This window comes from Enhydra lutris, unplaced genomic scaffold, assembly GCF_002288905.1.
Source record: "Enhydra lutris kenyoni isolate GAN:26980312 unplaced genomic scaffold, ASM228890v2 scaffoldscaffold72, whole genome shotgun sequence".
Lineage (NCBI taxonomy): Eukaryota > Metazoa > Chordata > Mammalia > Carnivora > Mustelidae > Enhydra > Enhydra lutris.
In genome coordinates, this window is record NW_019154156.1 from 510,145 (window position 1) to 534,081 (window position 23,937).

The 23,937-nt window shown below is 33.3% G+C and overlaps 1 protein-coding gene across 1 annotated transcript in view; it reads left to right on the top strand.

Moving 5' to 3' along the window:
- Positions 1-23,937, top strand: part of LOC111159948 (ethanolamine kinase 1) — a 67,657-nt gene that overhangs the window by 37,774 nt on the left and 5,946 nt on the right. Inside the window, 4 exon segments of the mRNA XM_022522653.1 lie at positions 2,039-2,181; positions 11,323-11,406; positions 13,309-13,469; positions 23,676-23,749. Coding sequence (XP_022378361.1) covers positions 2,039-2,181; positions 11,323-11,406; positions 13,309-13,469; positions 23,676-23,749 — 462 coding nt within the window.

The window sequence follows — 23,937 nt, forward strand, 5'->3', positions numbered from 1 at the left end:
GTACAAAAATTAGGAATTCTATTTTCTCCTTTATATCCAAAACATACTCCCAACTCTTGTATTTAGGAATTTTTCATTTTAAGAATAGTAGAGACAGGGAGGACCTATAGAGTTTTACTTATTTCTTCCAATTCACAATTCTTTTTACTTCTTATAATTCATTGCTCTGTTGAGTTATTATTTCAGAGTTTAGTTTGATTCACTCAGTGAATATGTTTTTATTTGTAGGTAGTTTATCAAACTCTGAATTTGTTAGGAATAGTATACCCTTTTAACTGGGATAGGCAAACATCTGCAAATGTGTCCGTTGTGCTAGATATCCAGGAAATGACAAAATTCTCTTTTGAAGTAACTATTTTATTGAAAAATTTAAAAATAATGAAGAAGTAGGTGACAGTAGTGAATGTATGATTTTCTCAACTTTTTGAGATATAGCAGTATAGTATTGTGTAGGTTAAGAGTACCAGACTGTGGAGCCAGACTGTCTAGGATGAAGCCTTAATTCTGCCACTTAATAGTTCTGCTGTGATGGGGCACCTGGGTGGCTCAGTGGGTTAATAAAGCCTCTGCCTTCGGCTCAGGTCATGATTCCAGGTCCTGGGATCAAGCCCTGCATCAGGCTCTCTGCTCAGCAGGGAGCCTGCTTTCCCCTCTCTCTCTGCCTGCCTCTCTGCCTACTTGTGATCTCTGTCTGTCAAATAAATTAATAAAATCCTAAAAAAAAGAAAATAGTTCTGCTGTGTTATCTTAGGCAAAATTAAAATGGAAATAACAAGAGTAGTATATTTACCTTTTAGAGTTTTTATGAGGGTTAATTGAGTTAGTATATACAACATATGTAGAACAGCATGCAAAAAGCACCCTGCCCTAATAGATCATCTAAAACTAAAACTTTAAAAACAATTAAAATATTAAAAAAATCTGTTCACATTCTGTTCCTTTTTGTTTGTATATGATTGTAATTATCATGTTCAGTCCTTTCAGTTCTGTTACTTCTAGTCAACTCTGTACCTTTCAGATAGATTCTTGAACCATTACACCATCTTGAAAAAAGTATATAAGGATTATTTTTGGTAGCTGTATGTAAAGAAGAATACAGTAGTGGGAAAATAACAGGCAGCAACCACCTGAATAGGCAAATTCATTAAAGTTAAGTTCACTAGTAGAGAATCTTTATTATATTGTAAAATGGAAAAGTAAGGCTGCAATTTGAGAGACTGTTGAGAGAGAATGAAGAAAACAGTGCTAAGAGGAGAGAAAGAATAAACTAACAGCAATTTTTAAAGCCAGATGGTGCTATTGAGGAATGAGTGGTGGCACCATATTTTTGTTTCATTTTACTTTTATCAAATGAATATACATGTAGTGTAATGAAGAGTTCAGAAGACTGAAGAATTAAAAAGCCATGATCTCCAGTCCTGTTTGCCACTCTACCTACCATACTTCCCAGGCTCACTATTCTGAGACAGTTTCTATAATAGATAATGGAGTATTCTATGATATGATTATCATAGATAATGTCTATGATTATCATAGAATTGATAAGGTATATCAATAGTAGTTGTCTGTTGACTGTGATAGGTAAATTTAGCTGATTTGTACAGCATTCACCCTTCAAAGCTTGAAATAGATGTTTTAGTTCTTTAATAAACTGTCTTGTAACTTTAAATAATATACTTAAACTTCTTTTTATTAAACTTTTTTTGTCTTGGAGACAAATGTAAAACATTTAGAATAGTGCTTACTAAATGTTATCTATTAAGTATATATATTACTTTTCTCCTCCAATTTTGTAATAACAGATTTTTTACTTTACTGCCCTGCATTTTAACTTGCTTAGTTTGTTTTATTCATATTAAGTTCATTAAGTAAAGATTTTCCTTTATTCCAGCTTTTGTAATAATTGGCTTGGTTTAAATCAGGAGTCTATGTAATTGAATGGAAAGAATTCACTAAAAATAGATGTTAGTCTTTAAATGTGAAAAAAGTTATTAATATAAGCAATATATAACTTTTTTTTTTTTTTTTAAACTAAAAGGTTTTTAAGTGATATCCCAAGCTCTCAGATTCTTCAGGAAGAAATGACTTGGATGAAGGAGATTCTTTCCAACCTGGGCTCACCTGTTGTGCTTTGCCATAATGACCTATTGTGTAAGAATATAATCTACAATGAGAAACAAGGTAGGTATCTGACCTTAGCAGTAAGTAAAGTTGATTTCTTTGATGTTTTTAACGGTCCTTTGATCTTTATACCGCTAAATTTAATTCAGATGTAAGGATTAAAAACATGAAGTCTTAAAAGATTTTCTTTTAGGTTGTAAAGTCATGGTAACTGCTAAATTAGGAATATATATTCTTTATATATTTGTATAAAATATGTTTCTTAGAAAGTTTGTGGTTCTTGTTAAGAGTTTTAAATGAAAAATGATAAAATGACTTTGTTTTTAAATTTAACTGTGAAACCTATTTGGTAATTCATGGTTTGAAAATGGACCTGCTTGTAATTGGGGTTATTGAAAAACCAACTGACATTGCACTGCTCTTAATAAATACAGAATTTTCTCAGTATTAGGAAGGACAACAATATTAGAAGCAAATATGTCTCCAGATTTTCTATTACCTGTTGATTCTGATTTGTTAGATATTTTGATGTTAAGGAGAGAGCCACATATGGAGGAAATGTTATTTGTACTTGTTGAAATTTATATCTGTTAAAGTAGTAATCAAGAAGCTTTGGAAATAGTTTTAGTAATTTTGAGGTACAGATAGTGATAGTTTTTGGTGAAATGTTTTCTGTGATTGTTCATATCTTGGTGTATCCAAATTCTCTGTTTCCGTATTTAGGAGACACTGGTTGTATTATATTATTGGATAAAGTGGTTTGAGGTTTGGTTGCTAAAATGTAGATGCCCCTTCAGTGCTGAATTGAAATTTGAAAATACAATTTTGGTTGAAGGATTATTAGTATTAATTCAAAAAGTCTGAAACATGAAACTTGCATTTTAAAGGAAACCAGTTTTGAGAAGAGGCATTATAGTTGGAAGACTATTTTCAGTCAAAATTGTGCTTTTGTAAAGATACTAAAGTCAAACAGTTTGATTAAGTGGTCATAATACTATGAAATTACTATTGTGACCATTCTTAATAGAGTTTAAGTTGTTCCTGTTCTAATGCAAAGGTGGTTTATATTTATAACTAACTTTAACTTGAAGAAAATCAACCAAAGAGCACTGTCAAGGATGGTAGATTGAAGCACGTATTCTTAAAAACATGTTTGAATACATTTTATATTTTATATTTTAGTGTGGATTAGAGATTCTATTTTTTAAAAATACATTGAGCTGACATCTTTATTTTGAATGTTGTGAAGTCTTTGTATGGAAACTTTTTAAAAAAAAAATCTTCAGGTGTACCCTAAACCATGGTGTACTTGACAGTGTTCTTTATTATTTATTGTCCATAAATTATATATAATTGTTATGTATAGAATATGTTATATACTAGTAACCAAATCTCAATGCCATTTGTGAGACAGAGAAGGGTATTAGTTATACATTAAAACGATGTATTAGCTTTTAAGCTCAGTGCAAGACCAAATAACACATCCTATATAATGGAATTTCAAATGAGGGACTTCATCTTGTTGAAGTGGACACTCAGCTTTATTTTTAACTGCAAGTTAATCAAAGAGAATCTGTTATTTCCTTTGGAATATATTTTAACTTCATATTTTTATTTTATAAGTTTCTTTTGCATATTCATTTCACAGAGCAAACTTGTTTATAAAACTAAAATATAAGGGACCAAAAAAATCAGATTACTTTGTCTTAGGTATTAAAAAAATGCATTTTTATTTTCAATCAGTTGCCTATCTAGACTGTTGATCAGTGATATGAAAAGTTCTCATATTTTCAGACAGAATCTTTCTGTTTCAGTTTGACTCTAAGATTTTAAGATTGTCATTTGCTTATTTTACCAGGAGTTACCTAAATCATATTTTTGTGCCTAATTTTTCTTCCCTACACAGAAGAATGAATTTCACAGTTCAACAAATGTAACTATTTTGTATATTTTTTTTAGAGTTTTCCTTTCTTCAAGAAGTCTGTTATGCACCATTTGTTTCTTCTTGTCTTTGTGGTTATATTTGTGTGTTAGTTATGGACATGTTCTGTTGTTTTTCCTTACCAGTGGTTTTATAGTGTCTTTTAGGAAGGCAAGTTTGGACTTTATGGCATCCATTAAAAAAAAAGAATCAATTGCTATGTGATTAGTTGATACATAGCATTAAGAAAATACAGTTGGAATGTTCGAGTAGAATCTAAAACTCATGAGAGTGTGGCAGAAGCTTTGTTCCGTGTATTATTATGTGTTTCAAATTAGGAGCTAATTGTTTAAAGTAATATAACTGTATGACATATTTGCCTTTAGTTATAAGGAGAACATAGCATTCCTTGTGCTTAAGAAATTATAAACTCTGTAAATTTAGTTATTAATGAACAAAAAGTTTAGACTATAGATTTAGTACTTAACAGCTGCAATCTCAAGGAGGATAATTATAATTAGAACTAGGAACTGCAAAAATTCTTTACCTTAACTGGTTAACTTGTTACAGTATCTAAAAGCTAAGGGTGAAGTCTTTTGAGATTAAAATAATTTTTACGTAGAATAAGTAAGTTGTATATTATATTCACAGATGTGTTTAATTTGTTATCACTTGTTAAGTCATTCATGTGGTTTGAGTTCAGCACTTCACTATTTTGTACCCACTTGAATTAAAAATATATAAATATAATAAGATGAAAGCTGAGAGATGGGCTTTAACATCATCAAGCTCAGTATCTCTCTGTAGTATGTTTCAGACCCTTCATTTCTCAGAAGTGCAGATTTTAGTTAAACTTCATGAATTTATACTGGATCAATTTGTAGTCTCCACTGTAATTTTCAACCATAATAAGATTTTTTATATTGTCACCAGATTAAACATTTCTAAGTAACTCTTAAAAGCAGATGTATTAGAGCTTAGTTACAACTAAGAAAAAGTTGGAAAGAATGTAGATGTTGGAACTGGTGCACTTAAGTTTACATTCTTGCTCAATCACATACAGAACTAGGTGATACTAGACAAATTATTTTAAATTTTTTTTTTTTAAATATTATCGTTAAGTAATCTCTTACACCTGACATGGGGCTTGGATTTACAACTGCGAGGTCTAGCATGCTACATGCTTCACTGATTGAGCCAGCCAGGCACCTGCTTTGTATATCTTTATTAAGTGCTTGTATTTGATTCTTGGCTTTCTGCACCAGAATCACCCCAAGGTACTTGGAAAAAATGGAGGTTTCTGGGTTCCATCTAAGAACAAGAATTTCTATAGATGGGTTTAGGAATCTGCATCTTTAACAGGTTTCCATGCAGTTTTTATACTTTTTAATAATCTAGAACTTTTAATTTGCTTTATTTCTAATTTAGAGGTAATACCTACTTAAAATGGTTGCTGACAAAATTTTAGATCATGTATATAAAGTACATAGCATTGGAGTAGGTACTTGGTAGCTCACAGCTGCTGTTATTATAATAGGGGTTGGCAGACTTTTTCTCTAAGGTGAAGATAGTACATATTTTAGTCTTTGTGTACCATATTACAGCCTCTTTTGAAACTGTTCAACTCCTTTGTAGCACAAACACAGCCACAGATAATACATTAATAAATGCATGTGACTGTGTTCCACACTATTTACAAAACCACACAGTGGGCTGGGTTTAGCCTGAGCATACATAGTTTGCCAACCTCTTTATTATGTTTATAGGATGCATTTTACAAAATGTACTTGATTCTGAAAAAGTGAAAATAGTTACATAAGCCAGTGATTGACTGTGTCTCATAACTAGGGCAATTATGGCTTGTAGGTATGAGATGACAATTCAGTTTGTCTTCAAGTACAGCTTTCAGATTTTATCTTAACTCTAACTTGAGTGACTAAAGTTTAAATATGTATATATGTTTGTGTGTATGAATGTGTAAGTACATATTTATACACACACACATACACAAAGACTGTGAGCACCTGCAGTTTATAGGCTTCTGCACCTGTGAATGTTACAGGAGATGGTAGGCATCACAGGAAGAAATACTGCCTCTACCTGTTCTCACCATGTCAGTTGACAGGACACAGGAATGTGGGAGAAGAGTGAGCTTCCTTTCTGAAGGTGATGGTAGCTGTCAAGATTTTTGAAAAGTTAGTGCCAGGAATTAGGTGGTTGGTAAACAACGGCCCATTCCTTGCCTTCAGTGAAATGACATCTTAAAAAGGTAAGGAAAGAATACTTAATGATATGATGATAGAATTTATTACATACTAAGAGAACCGGAAGCAGTGTTCTTGCTTCCAGAACTGTCAGTCATGTTTTAAATTAATCATTATTTTAAAAAAGAATTTATTAAGTAGAATGAATTGTAGTATTGCTTATAGACTAACTGACTTCAATTCTAATATTTTAATTTCAACTTAGACTAACTGACTTCAATTCTAATATTTTAATTTCAACTAACCCTTTTAACTGCTGCCATGTTAGAAGTTAATTGCTAAAGCTTTTGAGTATGTTTTCTCATGTCTTGGTGCTCTGTCTGAATGTTTATTGGTAGCTGTTTCATTTCTCTCCCTCTCCCCATTTCTTCATTAAAAGGTCATATAAAGATCTAATTACAGAACTTTAAATTTCAGTAATGGCAGTCATTAATTTTTTTTTTCCTCACTGTCAGTGAAATACAAGATGCTGATTTACAGCTATTTTAAAGAAATATACATGAGTGGAAGAAAAAGAAAGCTTTTTCTGGGAATTATAATGTAAATCAGGTTTTTCTTTAGAGTTTATACATTTACACATTATAAATAAAAAATGTGTGAGGCACCATTCTCAGTCACTTGATTGGCTCCAAATCTTCCCACTCTAGTTAGTATTCATGAAAGATATTGTGGTTTGGTTGTCTCATTGATATTTTAATGACAGGTTTTTTTTGTTGTTGGTTTTGTTTTAAAATTTAAGTAAATACAAATTTATTTTTATATTTGGTAACCTGTACTTTCCAAGGTGAAGTTTTTATGAAGGATAGTCTTAACCTTGTTTAACGTGTATTCTGGTTACTGTTTACCATCAAATAAAATACCCTTAAAATCAGGTTATCGAAAGCTTAAATGGACTATAAAAACCTGAACTATAAAGGAAGAGCTGCCTAAAATAGTTACTAGCTCAGTGTTTTTTCTTTCTCATTCATTCATCCCACTATATGTCCAAGCATATACATGGATAAGAATGTCAGAAATGCCATACTTTGTTCTTAGTGTTTAATGCTTATTCCTTCTTTGCCACTACCCATTTAAATATGTGTGTTATGATTGTGTCTAGCATTCTGTGCAAAACCCTCCATTTATAAGCATTTAAATACTTACTGTGTGCTAGAGATTACTGTGTGGATTGCATGATGAACAATGAAAGGGACCTAGTGTCCTTCCAGGAAGCCATATTCCATATAGTGGAGGAGTCAGATCATGAAACAGATATTTATGTTCAGAATGATGAGTGTTGTGGTGAAGCTATACACAGGTACTACTGGACACCAGAGTGAGGGATGAAGGGAAAGTTTCTCAGAGCAGAATATTCCCTTTCATTGTATGAGAGAAAAAGCATTTTGCTAACCGTACTGTAATTGTGGTTATTTTTTCTCTTTGTTCTCTTTCTGCCTTACCTAACACTGCAGAGTAAGTAGAGTGAGTCGAAAAGGTTTTCAAGTTCTCATATTGGTTATTTTACTTTTTATTTTTATCCCTTTCTCCTTAACAAAATAAGGGAAGCCAAACAAATGTAGCATGTGAATTTTATAGCCTTAACTAATAAATTAATTTTTTGGGTTTTGAAGTACTTTAAAAATTGGCTGACTGTTTTCAGCTGCACTAAGATTTGAACAACTAAACTCAGTAATGTGTGGATTTCATTTCTGTGAAGATACACAGGAAATAAAGTAATGAAAAGAAAAATGTAGCTTTTGAAAAATCGGGATATAATGTTATTCATTAATCTTATGATTTACCCCTTATGTGCAGTCAGTGTGCTAAAGATAAATAATACATAGTCTTAACCCTTAAAGCAGTGCTTCTTTACTTTTTTAGAGGTCAGGGATCCCTTGAGTTTCTAGAAATTTGAGAATGCCCTCAGAAAATGAACATACATATAAAGTTTTGTAAAAGAAAATTTAGGGAGTAGTCTCATTTTTTTCCACCCTTGAAACCTCAATTAAAAATTCATGTCTTAAAGAATTTAACAAGATAGTTGTCTCATATGAGCAATTAATTTTTAATTGTGATGTGGATGTTCCTCTCAACAATTGGAAATTTAAGAAATCAGAAGTTAAATTTATACAAGGAAAAAAGTTTTCTGTTAGTAGGAAACCATTTTCCAGTAATTTGATTTTTCTGGCACCCAAAATAAGTGAAGTAGGCCTCTTTAATTTTATTTTGTTGCAGAAGATTAAATTTAAGGTTGAGTTCCACTTTGTTTGCCATAGTTTGAAAAAAGAATAGTTAATACAGATTTTTTTTTAAAACAATTTTCCTTTTAAGCTTTGTGTCTTGTAAAATGTGAGTTTGCCAAATTTTCTTCATCTGCTACAGATTAGGTATGCCATTGTTGCTGCCATGTGGCGGCGCACCCCGTGCTTCTTAAACGCACTGACTGGAGGTTTATCGCATCACTTGTTCACATGCACGGAGCCTGGTAACAGCCTCATCTGTATCTTGTTAGCTTCATTTTCTTATTTTTTAAATTTCATTATTTATAAACTCAACATTGCATTTAAAAATAAAGGCTAGTTTTAATGAATTAATGCTACTGCAAAAAGTCATTGCTAAAATTTTCATACTGAAACAGATTTTTAGCTTTTGTTAAAATGATCTATGCTTTATTTAAATTGTATTTACAAGCAGGCATTTTTACCTGCCATTTTAACTGTATTTGCCAAATTCTAAATATAATTTTGAAAATCGAAATTGAAGCTTCTGTTTATGTGGCAAAAGTAAGCTTCAGGACTGGGCTGTGTATTTTTATTGGCATGTAACAGTTAATATGAGCTCTACAAGAATTTGTGTTTAAAGAGTTAAAGCAGTCAACAGCTGCAATTTAAAAAAACCTGTGTATTAAAACTGTTTGGTTGGCTCAGCTGTGCAACCTGTTGAATCTTCTTGAATCCTGATTTCATTAGGCTGGCTGGATAGGTATATCCCAGATCACTGTTTATTATTAGTCTCTTATCTATTGACAATTTTGTTTAGAGAATTCATAATCTTTTTAAACTGTCATTTTTTTCCTTCTAAAAGTAATGTTTATTGTAAGTAATTTAAAATACAAGGGAAAAAAGGTCACTTGTCTCTCACCTGTAAAGAAACCAGTTGAAACGTATTGTTTTGGTTAATTTCCATTCATCTTTTTCCCCCTATGCATTATGTGTTCTTTTCTCTCTCTCCAGGCATAATATTTTAATAATTTGGATCACTGTGTTTACTATTTTGTATCTTTTTTTCATATAACATTTGTAATTTTCCTGGTCATCAAATAATTTTTGAAAATGAAACTTTTCTCGCTTCTCGGCCTTTTGGCTAAGATTAAGTTTGAAAATGAAACTTTTTTTCATGGGTGCAGAGTATTTAATCATGATGGTGGTCTTCACCCTCTTATTCCCAGTGGTATCTAGAACAAACTCTAAAACATGTTCTCACTTTCTGCAATTTAGTCAAGTGATTTGGTTAACTTTAAGATTTTCTGTGGGATAGTTTTTTGAATTCAAGACTATAATACTTGTGGTGGTTGAATTGCAGTGATTTATTGTAGTCACCAACATTTTAAAACTTTATATTTATTTTGTCAGTATGTAGGTTTTGATAATGGTTTCGATACTTTGGAGATGCTCACTTAATTTACTCTAGATTTGACTGTTATTTATACAAATTCAGAATTACATACTAATGCAATTACATTAAAAACTTTTTTGCTTTTATGTAAAATACTCCATTTGCCATGATATTTTTGTGTCATGTAATTCTCTTTTTCTGAGTTTGGATATGCTCAACATATACCCCTAAATTAAACATATATATATCTGTATCAAGATGATATAGTTCAAGAGTTCTTTTATTTAGGAAATGCCATTGCGTGCAGACCAGGATTTTGTTTCGTTCCTTTAGTTTGATGTTTAAAAGACAGTGTAACTAGGCATTTGCTATGCATTTTCTCAATATAAGCTGCTTAGAAACTGTTCTTACAGCCATCTCTGTTCGTGTATCCATTTTAACTGTATGACCCTGTAAGCCTTTGAGTTTGTGATGCCTGGTGTTGACAGTGACCCATTTTTATTTTTATTTTTATTTTTTTAACGTCTCTAACTTTCTCTCTCTCTCTCAAACTTTTTCTCTTATCTCTCTTTAAGAAGGACCTGTATCTTTGTTGAGACAAACCCTCTATAATACTTAGTACTCAAAAATGAATGTTCCTGAGCAGGAGTCTGTCCCTTGGGCAGGTGGAACAGGATTGTCTTTGGAGAAATATAATGAAATATGCATATATATTTAGCATTAATTTAGAATAGGAATCTAGCTTATGTAAAAATTTCTCAAAAAAAGTTTATTATAAATGACTATACCTTTGTTTTTTTTAAAAGATAAAACAACCACCTTAATGCTGCTCAGGTATACTATTAGAAATCTTATTTACGTAGCATTGCAGGAAAATAAGAGTTTATAGCAACTGATTTCTTAAATTAGGGATATTGTTAAGTTTGTCATCTAGTATGATAGCATAACTGCAGGGTTCACAGAATTTAAGTCTTTTAAAGTTTATATTTGATTTATATATGTAAAGTAGCTTGTCAGTTTACTTTCAGAGTATCATACTTTGTTAAAATTGTGATAGCTTATTAACAGTTTTCAAAGATTAACTTCATTTCTAATTAAACTTGAATTTTTAAGTGACTGATGCCCCCTTGTGGTGAAAGAGATATTTTGCTTTTGTTTGAATTTGGAGAATGATTATTTTGACTTTTCTTTAATATAGTGGACATTAATGTTCACAGAGAAGCTGTTGACAGTATATAATTTGAATTTTGTAAAGCTCATTGCCATAAAATTCACAGCCTTACCCTGTATTGTCTCAGAAGTGCATGTAACCAAGCACATACAATGAGACAAAATTTTGGAAGCTGTTTAATTACAAATAGCATAGGGATTTTCTCATCTTATATATGATTTCTTATGTCTTTGTTTTTGTGTCTCACATAGGTGATGTTCAGTTCATTGATTATGAATATTCTGGATACAACTACTTGGCATATGATATCGGAAATCATTTCAATGAATTTGCAGGTAAAATCCAGGCTTAACTAGTGGAGCAACATATATAACTTTGAAATGATACCTTTAGAATTGTAGTTTTGGTTTGCAGTTTTTCCTTAGAGAAGTTCACCTGGGAGTAGGAACAATATTTTTTAACCTTTTTCTGACCTTGCTCTTTGTTTTTGTTTATTACTGGAGGAAGAAGAGATGACCCTTTCCTTAATTCCTTAAGGAAAATAAGAAAAGAAATAATACTTGTGGCTTAGAGTAAGACCTGATGTAGTATAAGGTGCTTCATAAATCTCATCTCATTTTTTCCTCCACATTCCTATCAGTTAGGTTATTCCCAGTTTACAAATGGAGAAAGTAATTTACCAAGATCACAGTAAAATACAGAGAACTTGGATTTAAAATTAAAAAATCATTTAAAAGACTTTGTTATTTTCATGGTATACTTGAACTTTAGGAATAAGAAGCTCAATAATTTTTTTTTTTTTTGTCTTTGGCTATGAATAATTGTAAAGCTTTCCATTTTACCCCTGAAAATTAGTCTTTTATCACTCTCAAGTATAAAAGTTTCAGGTTTATTTTAAAAGGAATTAATTTAAAATACATTTTATGACTATATTTGGAAACACACAAAATGTTCTAAAACTAAAGATTAGGAAATTCTCCTATATGGTTTACACTTTGTAGGAACTTTTCATTGCTGAATTTCTATTTGTATACATTCATGCATTTCTATATTTTCATATACTTTAGGTTATGACTAGGAAAAAATTATAAGGGGTTTTAATTTACATGTTTTCAGTTATTTCCCTATACCAAACTTTTCATATACATGCTAATATCCCCACACATGTGCTGTATATATTTTCACATATCTGTAGGGAGGGAGAGAGCTGTGTGTATATGAGATGACTAGGAAAATATTGGAAGGGGTTTTAATTTACATGTTTTCAGTTATTTCCCTATACCAAACTTTTCATACGCATGCTAATATCCCCACTCATGTGCTGTATATATTTTCACATATCTGTAGGGAGGGAAGAGAGCTGTGCGTGTATGAGATACCACCATATCCTTGTTGGTATGGTGGGTAGTCACTGCTGTCGATCTGAAAGAGGAAACTACGGTGATCCTAGTATGATTTTTCTGTAGGAAAAAATCAAGCTAAAGCTTGCAAGTTAGGTAGAATTTGAGATGTGCAGATAGAACAAAAGGAAGGCACTGCAGGAAGGAGGAAGAAAATGTCAAGGTGAATGTACCTGCTTGTAGGATATAAACTCATGAAGGAGAATTTAGGGCTTGGGTTATAAGACCAGGTAAGTAAAGTTTGGATCAACTTAAGAAGAACGTTGAGTGTTAGGCAAAATACTATGAACTTTATTTTTTAAGTTAGCATTTTTCAAACTGCACATCTTAAAATCAGATTTGTGGGGTAATTATTTTAAAGCAAGGAATGGAGAAGGAAAGAATTAGAAAATACCAGAGTTGAAGGTATAGTTAGGGTACATATTTTTTGTGGAACTTAATGGTAAGGGAGTGTATCAAGTTTCAATATAAAATGTATTTCTTACTCTGTGAGTAATGGTAAAAATGTTTTTAGAGCTGCAGTTCTAGGAAATGCTCTAAATATTATTAGTGTGCAAAAGAATTTCCTGAAGTGCTGCTTAAAATGAAGATTTGGGGCTTCTGTGGGTGGTTGAAGCTTTCACACTTTGAGGAGAAATTGAAGCACTAAGAATTGATTATGATGGTGAAATGTATTGTGCGTTAGAATTTAAGTTGGAATACATTATGATTTTTTGGTTTATTATTTTAATAAATGCTATTAACATCTAGTTATTTTAGGATTCCTTTAAGGATTATTAAAGTATATAGGAGATTATGTGTTTTTAAAATCTTTAGTGTACTTTTTTTCCATTTCAGGTGTGAGTGATGTAGACTATAGTCTCTATCCAGACAGACAACTACAGGGCCAGTGGTTGCGTTCTTACCTTGAAGCATACAAAGAATTTAAGGGCTTTGGGACTGAAGTTACTGAAAAGGAGGTGGAAGTACTCTTCATTCAGGTCAACCAGTTTGCATTGGTAAGTTTAAATATAAACAATGAGAGATTTTTTTTTTTGTAAGATTCTTTTTTTTTTTTTTTAAAGATTTTTATTTATTTATTTGACAGAGAGAGATCACAAGTAGATGGAGAGGCAGGCAGAGAGAGAGAGAGAGAGAGAGAGAGAGAGAGAGAGAGGGAAGCAGGCTCCCTGCTGAGCAGAGAGCCCAATACGGGACTCGATCCCAGGACCCTGAGATCATGACCTGAGCCGAAGGCAGTGGCTTAACCCACTGAGCCACCCAGGCGCCCCGTAAGATTCTTAATATACTTTTAAAAAGCTTTTAAATTTTCATCATCTTCTAAAAGTTTCCCTTTTTGAGTTCTGAGCGTTTTTGTTCAAATAAGGACAAAACACTATTGTTTATAGTTCCTCTGTTGTAATGCTTTTGAGGACAGAGATTTTGTTTCATTCACTGATGTATCCCTAACCTTTAGAATAATAGTGCCTACCCACATGGTAAGTGCCCAGTAATTATTTAATGAATGGATTCTAGTTAGAGTTAAGGTTAATTGTGAGACAGTTCTTTATATTATATCTATTTTCTTTCTTTATGTTACAAAAATCATATAATCAAAAACAGATTTATGGGAAATGAGATTTTCCACAGTATGTTTAATCATCACATCTTAAGATGTTAAAAGTAGATTGGAAGAGCCAGTAGACTTATGTTTTCATAACGTAACCAGTATTTTGTCTTCATCTTCTTTTGATGAGCAGTTATTTCTAGACCTACTTCTCTGTACTCTCAAGCACATTTATTTTTTAAATAATAGTTCATTTAAATTACCTTTTGAGATTGATGTGATAAATTAGAATGAGCTTTCAGCTAAGGTGTTAACACAAGTGAATACTAGGTTGAAGTTATTTTAACTACTTATTTTTTTAGTTTTAATATAATTTGGTACAGTTGACATGGGGAATATTTGCTGTATTGTCTTTACAAATAGACCCTGTTGATGGCTCATGGGTTACTGTTTGCATTGTCTTAAGAGCGACATTTTCCCAGAGCCATTCAGAATACATCTCAGGAAGAGGGTGTGCTGAAACTTGACTCCTGTTCTGGTATCTACTTTCAATAGAAGTGTTGACTAAATTAATGGCATGCTCTCCAGCTGGTACTAGGATGCCTGCTGCTTCTATATATTCTATTTAAGGATGATCTTAAAGTAGGGAATGTAGGGTTTTCATTCTCACAAGGTCATTTAATGAACTTGAGAATCACTGTAATACTTCTGTTTAGCCAATTTCTATATTAACACGAGGAATATTATTGTTGCTATAATTTATATTTTTTTATGTACCCATTAACATAAATTGTTCCTAATGCATTAGTTTATTAATTTCCACAAAAAGTCCACATAGCTTATAAATTGTTAGTCAAACAGAACCACTGCTGACTATTAAGAGAGCTAACTGGGGTTCCCTTATAAACTTTTGATGATAAAAATTTAGTAGCTTTGGGGGCACGTGGGTGGCCCAGTGGGTTAAAGCCTCTGCTTTTGGCTCAGGTCATGATCCAGGGTCCTGGGATCGAGCCCTGCATCGGGCTCTCTGCTCCGCGGAGAGCCTGCTTCCTCCTCTCTCCCTCTGCCTGCCTCTCTTGCCTACTTGTAATCTCTGTCTGTCAAATAAATAAAATCTTTTTAAAAAAAAAAAATTAGCACCTTTGGGTACTGTAGTTGTTATATATACATGGTATTGAAAAATAATTACTTCTGGTTTGATTATCAAGTTTTTTATACATATCCATTAATCAGATATCTACTAATTATTATTACTTTGGGTCATATAGATTGGAGGCTTAAAAGAAGAAGAAAACAGTGCATCTCTTCAATGTATTAATTATTTGGAAAGGCAAATAATTTGTACAAAATACTTCTTTTCGGGTAACATTTAACACCCATCGCTATTTTAAATATCTTTTTTTTTTTTTTTTGCTATTTTAAATATCTTAGCAGATTAGAATTCGAAGGAAATTTATTTAACTTGATTAAAAAAAAAAAACACTATTTAACCTGATTTTTAAAAAAAGAATATATGAGGGTGCCTGGGTGGCTCCGTGGGTTAAGCCTCTGCCTTTGGCTCAGTTCATGAACTCAGGGTCCTGGAATCGAGGCCCGCATCAGGCTCTCTGCTCAGCAGGGAGCCTGCTTACCCTCTCTGTCTCTGCCTGCCTCTCTGTCTACTTGTGGCCCCTCTCTCTGTGAAATAAATAAATAAAATCTTAAAAAAAAAAAAAATATATATATATATATATATATGAAATGTACAGCAAACATATTTCACGAAACGTCACGTTCAGTAGAAGATCTTACAGAAAAAGAATTAGAGGGTGGTTAATGAGATATAAAACTTCAGTACTTTTTAAATAATACTTCTCACTTAGCATGTCAATTTACACAATCTTTAGTTTTATATAATCATTATATAGTAAGTTTATTATACTCTGAGATTCTCATACCATTGTCCAGTTTTTCCTCATTAAGAAACCATTGAGAACCAGTTCTGAAGCCATCTTTGGTTTGAGTTCCTCTTCTAGTTTAAATTGTGCTGGAGTCCTCTCTCTCTCTCTCTTTTTTTTTTTTTTTTTTTTAAAGATTTTATTTATTTATTTGTCAGAGAGAGGGAGAGAGAGCAAGCACAGGCAGACAGAATGGCAGGCAGAGGCAGAGGGAGAAGCAGGCTCCCTGATGAGCAAGGAGCCCGATGTGGGACTCGATCCCAGGACGCTGGGATCATGACCTGAGCCGAAGGCAGCTGCTTAACCAACTGAGCCACCCAGGCGTCCCGAGTCCTCTCTCTTTTGAGGTGGGTTACTTTCTTGCGTCAGGGGCTCTTTTCCATCTTCAGAATAGAAACAATATAACAGAATTTTAGATGAATGCTCACATTTGGCTTCATCAACCCCTCTTACTGAGATTACTAATTCTCCTGAGATTTGATGTATCTGCCTTTCTTTTTCAAGATTGTTTTTGTAGGTTTTTTGTTTTTTTTGTTTGTTTGTTTGTTTTTTTAAAGATTTTATTTATTTATTTGACAGGCAGAGATCACATGTAGGCAGAGAGTCAGGCAGAGAGAGAGGAGGAAGCAGGCTCCCTGCTGAGCAGAGAGCCCAATGCGGGGCTCGATCCCAGGACCCTGGGATCATGACCCGAGCCGAAGGCAGAGGCTTTAACCCACTGAGCCACCCAGGCGCCCCTGTTTTTTTTGTTTTTTAAGCTAGCCAGTTTACGTAATTCTCTTACCAACTCTTAATTTCATCCCATAATCATTTAGTAAATGTCTGTCACATTCTCAGGTGTTTGAATGAGTAAATAATTGGGAAGGTAGGGGGAAATAAAAGCAAACCCTCAATCTTTTTTCTTTTTCATCTTTCATGCATTCCTCCTCATACCATTGCTGTCTTGTCTTCTCCCATCATTATTTAAAAAAAAAAAAAAAGTTCATGTCCGGGTTACCAGTAATGACATAATTACTAAGTCCAGTTTAAACTTTGTCTTTTTTTTTTTTTTTTAACTTAATCTTACTTGCTCTGCCCATATCATTTAACAGTATTTACCATTGATGTTTACAGTTTTCTCTTTCATTACTTTTTGTGATAACTATTCTTCCTTGGTTCTTCTCATTTGTGTTTTTCTGCTCAGTTTCCTTCCCTGACTCTTCCTTTTCTTCCTCTTCTCCCGATCCTCTTATAATACTGGTGTTCTCTGGTGTCCTGAATTTGGGCTCCTCTCCCCTCTCCTTTCACTTCATGTACTTTCATTGGGTAATCTAATTATTACATGGCTTTTTTTTTTTTAAGATTTTTAAAATTCATTAGAGAGAGCTGGCACAAGTGAGGGCAGGAGCAGGGGTAGGGTCATTGGGAGAGAGAGAAGCATATTCCCCTCTGAGCAGGGAGCCTAACTTGGGGTTGATCCCAGGACCAGCTGAGCCACTCAGGCACCCCTAATTCCATGACTTTTATTGTCCTTTCTGTTAATGAGCCCAAGTTGAATTTCTTTCCTATGTCAATCTCCCAGTCAGTATCTATCTGTCTCTGTCTGGTGTTCCTTTAGTAATTGAGTGGAGTATGTCCAGACTTGAATTTTATTTCATGCACCGAGTCCTCTGTCCCATTATTTATTCTTTATTCCATCTTGATGTAATTAAAATACCATCTGAATTCTGTTTTCTGAAACCAGGGAAGAAGGAATTTTCTTTTATGTCTTTTGTTCCTCTTCATTCTCATATTTTTTTCTATTTCCAAGTTTTGTTACTCCCAGTTCCTAAAATTCTCTCAATTCTAACCCTTTCTCCTTAGTTGTATAACCTTCGATTAAGGATTAAGCTCTTAATCTCTCACCTGTGTTAGCCTTTGCCAGTCTCTTTGCCTCCAGGTTTTTTTCGGTCTGTATTTCATCCTGTACACTTAAAAAGTTATCTTCTTAATAACTAGATCTAATTCATGAATCTAATTGTATCACTTTCAATCTTTATGGTCCCCTGTGACCTTCAGAGTGAAATCCAAATGATAACGTTCTTCAAATTCTTACTTCCCATTTTCTACCTCCCATTTCTGCTCTAGCAGAGTCATGTTGTTTTCTGTACACTCCATGTTTGAAGCCTGTATCCTTTTTTATAGTTATTTCTTCCTACCTAGAATGCCCTTTCCCTGCATCCTTTAGCAAGTTCCTCTTGGTCCATTTGGACATGTCTTAAATACTGTTCCTCTTTTGGGACTCTTCCTTCCTTGATGACTTGTCACGAAGACAGCATATACATATATTATAAAACTGATTTGATAAGTGGGGAAAAGAGGTTTTTTTTTTTAAGGTTTTATTTATTTTTAGAGAAAGAGTACGTGTGTGTGTTCACATGCATGCACACACACACATGCACACAGAGGCAGGGAAAGGTGTAGAGAGGGAGAGGGAGAGAATCCCAGGTAGACTCCACCCCTAGTGAGCATGAAACCCAGTGCAGGGCTCCATCCCATGACCCCGAGATCATGACCTGAGCCAAATGGGATGCTCAACCGACTGAGCCACGCAGGTGCCCTTGAAAATGGCTGATCAAATGTTTGTTTATTGCCGAAGACTTCATGTTTCACTGATTGTTTACTGTAACTAATATAAGATGGCAAACAAGGTATTTGCACTATAAAATCAACTGGCGTATACATACAGGTTTTTAAAGCTATTCAGAGTCTTTAGACACATTGTTTTTAGACTTTGGAAATTTTAGAATTTGGATAATTTCTAAGTTTTTAGGGATTTTTAAGAAAGGATACATTTTAGTTATTTTTTTCATCATAAAAATCCTTGAATTTTTCTTTGCTGCAGAGATGAGTAGCCTAGAAATGAAAATGCCCTTTGATAGTCTTAAATATCTGTAATTTCCAAATCTGAAGGAAATAGGTAAATCACACAACATTATTACATTATTTTATTTGGACTTAAATATTCTCTTTGGGGAGTACAAATAATTAACGGACTGTTTCCTGCATTTCTTTTTCATCCATTTAAGACTGTCATGTTACACATAAATTTTTCATTTTTCACCCTATAAAAGGTGTTATCTGCCAAAATGAGATTTTTGTGAAGTTTTTTATACATAATCCTCTAGTGTAGAATCACTTACTTATATGAATGAATGTTGCTTGAGATGGTGGGAAGAGCTGGTTTGATACTATTTTTAGGTGTCGAATTTCCCACTTTCAGTCTTTTCTACTTACAGAACTAGCCCAATAGAAGAGATTACAGTAGCATCCACAGAAGATTTTTGTATTACTTAAAGTATGTCTAGGTGATTTAGACTAGTGGATCTCAAACTTTTTGGTTTCAGGATTCCCCCTTTAGACGTCCAGATTTTTTTGAATACCTCTATGAGCTTTTGTTTATTTAGGTTAGTTATCAAAATTTATCATATTGAAAGTTAAAACAAATTGAAAATATTTATTAAATAAATATTTTTAAAAATAATAAACTTAGAAGCATGCCTGAGTGGCACAGCCTGTTAAGCATTTGACTTTTGGTTTTGGCTCAGGTTCTGATCTCCGGATTGTAGAATTGAGCCCTGCATTTGGGCTCTACGCTCAGCGTGAAGTCTACTTGAGATACTCTCTTCCTCTCCCTTTACCCCTCCTGCTTCTTTCCCCCCCAAAAGAAATGAGTTAAAAAAAAAAAAATTGCATTTTAAATGAAAAATAACTTTTCCAAAACAAAAACCAGAAGAATGGCATTATTTAGACTTTTGCAAAGCTCTGTAATGTCTGGCTTAATAAAAGCTAGATTCTTATATCTACTTTTAGATTTCATCTGTTGCAACATACTGGTTTGGTTAAAGTATATAAAGAAAGTTCTGTTTCACATATGTGTTGTTGGAAGAGATGAATATTTTGGCTTTTCAGATAATTGTGGATATTCTTTTTGATACTTCACCAAAACTCAGCAAGTAATCATTTCCTAAAGGTTAGTTGTAATGTGCAGTCTGAAAACATCAGTTAACTTTTTGTACTTCAGTACATTATAAACCATTGCTTTATATATACTTCCAATGGCTCTTTTATTTTATTTTTTATTTTTATTTTTTAAGATTTTATTTATTTACTTGAGAGAGAGAGAATATTAGAGAGAGTATGAGAGGAGAGAGGTCAGTGGGAGAAGCAGATTCCCTGCTGAGCAGGGAGCCAGATGTGGGACTTGATCCTGGGACTCAAGGATCATGACCTGAGCCGAAGGCAGTTGCTTAACCAACTGAGCCACCCAGACGCCCCTCCAATGGCTCTTTTAGCAGTGTGTGATTTTGTAATTAGTAAGCATTATTTGGAAAATATGGATTTGAGTTGTATAGATCTTACAAATGTTGATACATCTCCTTATGTGATATAAAAATATCACATCCATTGATACCACAATTAGTATCATTAGAAAAAGTTTTAAGTACTGTATTGAGAAGCCGTGAAACTCACAGAGTCAAATATAGGTTTTCCAAAGTTCTAATTTTAGGTTGAATACTTGAAGACTATGATTGGCAACAGTTACTGTCAATTAGTTTCACTGAAATGACAGATCTCTGAGAAATATCTGCCAAATGCCCAAGTCTAATAACTAGTTCGAATATCAGTTATTCTTTCAAGTAAAAATGATGTTCCATTAAACAGTGGAGCAAGTTCAGCTCATAACTCAGTTATAAATGTTTTTCCTTGAAAGAATCTTCCTCCTTTGGGTAGAAATATAATAAAATTAATAGTTTCAATTGCTTCATAAAAGACATTCTTTAGTGAGACGGGCCTTTTATTTACTGTGTGTCGTGATGATGTGTGTATGTGTTTGTGTGTGTGTATGTTTGGTGCCACTGCCTTGACATACTGTATGGTACCATTAGCTTCATCCACCATTGCTTTTAAACCATCGGTGCAGATGTTAAAATAGAAAGGCAAGTAACACATTAATAATACTAAAAAAAATAGTTTTGGGCCTCAGGAATTTCCCATGGTTGAGAATCACTGTTCTATACTTTAAAAAGAAGGAAGGTTCATTTTTTCTCATAATTCACTTCTTGATACTTGAGACTTCCTCAGGTAGAGAGAAGACCATTTTTGAAAATTTTTATTATTTTTATCATTTTTATTTTATATAATATTAGCATTTTATTGAATGTTTGTTACATACTGGATATAAGGACTAGGTTCCAGTGTGTGTTTTTTCCACACCACCAAGTAGTTCTCCAATTCTCAGCCATGACTGTGTGTCCTACAATTCTGTGTAAGTGTCAGATCCCACAGGTTAAGGATTCAGACTTAACAAGCCCACTGTCTTCCTTTTCAGATGTCAGTCTCAAGTCTCACTTGTTCCTTATCCTTCTTACCTACTGGCTATAAAGTGGAGGTTTCCAAAACTTCCTCTGTGGGAGGAAATAATTTGCTAGAGTGGCTCACAGAACTCAGGCATTTAATTATGTTTATCAGTTTATCATAAAGGATGCAGAAGAACAGTCAGATGAAGACGTAATTAGGGCGAGGTCCAGAAGGGTTCTAAGCACAGGAACTTCTGTTCTCCAAGAGCTTAGGGTGTAACCACCCTCTAGCTTGTAGATGTGTTCTGGTTCACTGGGCCTGGAAGCTCTCTGAACCCCTTCCTTTTGGGTTATATAGAGACTTAATTACCTAGGCAAGATTGATTAAAACATTGGCCATTGAAAGACTGAACTCAGTCTCACTTCTCCCCTCCCTGAAGGTGGTGAGATGGTGGGGCTGGAAGATCATCTCTCTGATCACATGGTTGGTTCCCCTGGCAACCAGTCTTCCTCTGGAGGGGGTTTCCAAAAGTCACCTCATTAACATAAACAGGTGTAGTTGAAAGGGGCTTGTTATGAATAACAAGATACTTCCTTTCACTTTTATTGCTCTGGAACTGTTCTAGAAACTTAAGATACAAGATCAAATATTATAACAAAAATATGTTCCCATTGCTCTTAATATGAAATTCTAAGGATTTGGGGAACTATGAGCCAGAAACAGTAGTTGAAGACCAATACATAATTCTTATTATTATAAAGCATAGTATCATTTCTTCATTTTACAGATGGGGAAACAGAGGTATAGGTGGGTTAATTAAATTGCTCAAAGCCATTCAGCTAGTAATTTTTGCAGTTTGACTCCAGAGCTCAGCTTTTTTTTTTTTTTTCTTAAGTTAACCATTAGGCTTCATGTGCGTGTACTTTCTGTTTACTCTTTACTGCATCGTTTATTCTTTTCTGTATCTGTATTTGATGGGAAGTTATATATCCTGATAGTGGTTTTTTTGGGAAGTTAAACACAAAGCGCATTATTAATTTTTAAATAGATATTTTTACAACATACTTTAAAGAGCATTTTAGAGGGTAAAAATTTATATCTATCCATCTATCCATCTATCTATAATTTCCATTAATCATTAAAACAATCCTGTGTGGAATACAGAATGGCTAATAATTAGTTTCTCATATTTTTAAAGTGATGATTTGGTCCTTAAAAATTTGTGACTTACTGAAAGTTGAAAAAGGAGTTAGTGGCAGGACCTGGACTTGAACCCCCACAGTTCTCAATTCAAATTAAGAATCCTTTCTCATACACCTTGTTGTTTCGTCTGTCAAATTGGGTTGTTTGGTTGTTTTAATAATAAGATCACAGCTGTGGAGCAATTTTCTTCTTAGTTGCCTTTGTTGTTACTATAGGGAATTTAGCTGAAATAAAACCCTTATCTTTAAGACTTTTTTTCCTAGTTGGCATATTTCTAGTTGGAGTAGGCTGCTTTGAGGGAAGTGAAGTTTTATTAGTTATTATCAGAATCTTAAAATATTTTCATGTTTAACTGGAAATAGATTGTACAGCACACATACAAGTAGTTATTTTACAGCTCCTACACATTCATCTGTTTTTCTTAAAGTATTAAGATGCATTTTTCTCTGACATAAGTAAAATCATGTTACTTTATGTCATGGTTGGTTATGCAGAATTGTTGGGCTAATAAAAATTGTTTTCAGTTGTTTGTCATGTCTAGAACATTTTTCATATTTAAATATGAAATTAAATATTTAAATAATTTTTGTTTTTGAGATTTGGATTTCCCTTTTTGTTTTTATTTTTATGTCAAAAAACAAAGTCTTTTGGTAATTATGTATTTTATAGGAAAGCCTGTTAGCAATTATAATCAATATCTATTAGGGCTTATGCTGAACTCTGTCTTCACAAAACAGTTACAGGAATTGGGCTCTGTGTTGTTTTTTTTTTTTAAAGATTTTATTTATTTATTTGACAGACAGAGATCACAAGTAGGCAGAGAGAGGAGGAAGCAGGCTCCCTGCTGAGCAGAGAGCCCGGATCCCAGGACCCAGGACCCAGGACCCAGGACCCAGGACCCAGGGATCACGCCCAAGCTGAAGACAGAGGCTTTAACCCACTGAGCCACCCAGGCGCCCCTGGGCTCTGTGTTTTAAACAGTTATAATACAGTCTAACCTCTTTTGGTGTGGACAGAAGTGATCTGTAGCCATCTAGGTTACTGTACACTTCAGTATTACCTGTATTTTAAGTATTTTATGTAAAAAAAGCATCAAGACAGTATCCTGCATTGAGTTGATAAAAAAGGGAAACATTATTTGATAATTGTTTTATAGAGAAGTGTATTATAATTCTTGATTTTCCTTTTCTCCTTTTTAGGCTTCTCATTTCTTTTGGGGATTGTGGGCTTTGATTCAAGCCAAATACTCCACTATTGATTTTGATTTCCTTGGGTAAGTTTAATTGTGCTGTATGTATTACATTTGTCTCTACTTTTTTTTTTTTTTTAACATACACAAAAGACTCATAGACTACACCGTAGTTATTATTCTCAATCAAATGTTATAAGGGTTGCATACATTTAAATAATTGGTCTGCTAGGAAATCTGGTATAATCTGTTAAATACTGTATTAGAAAAGT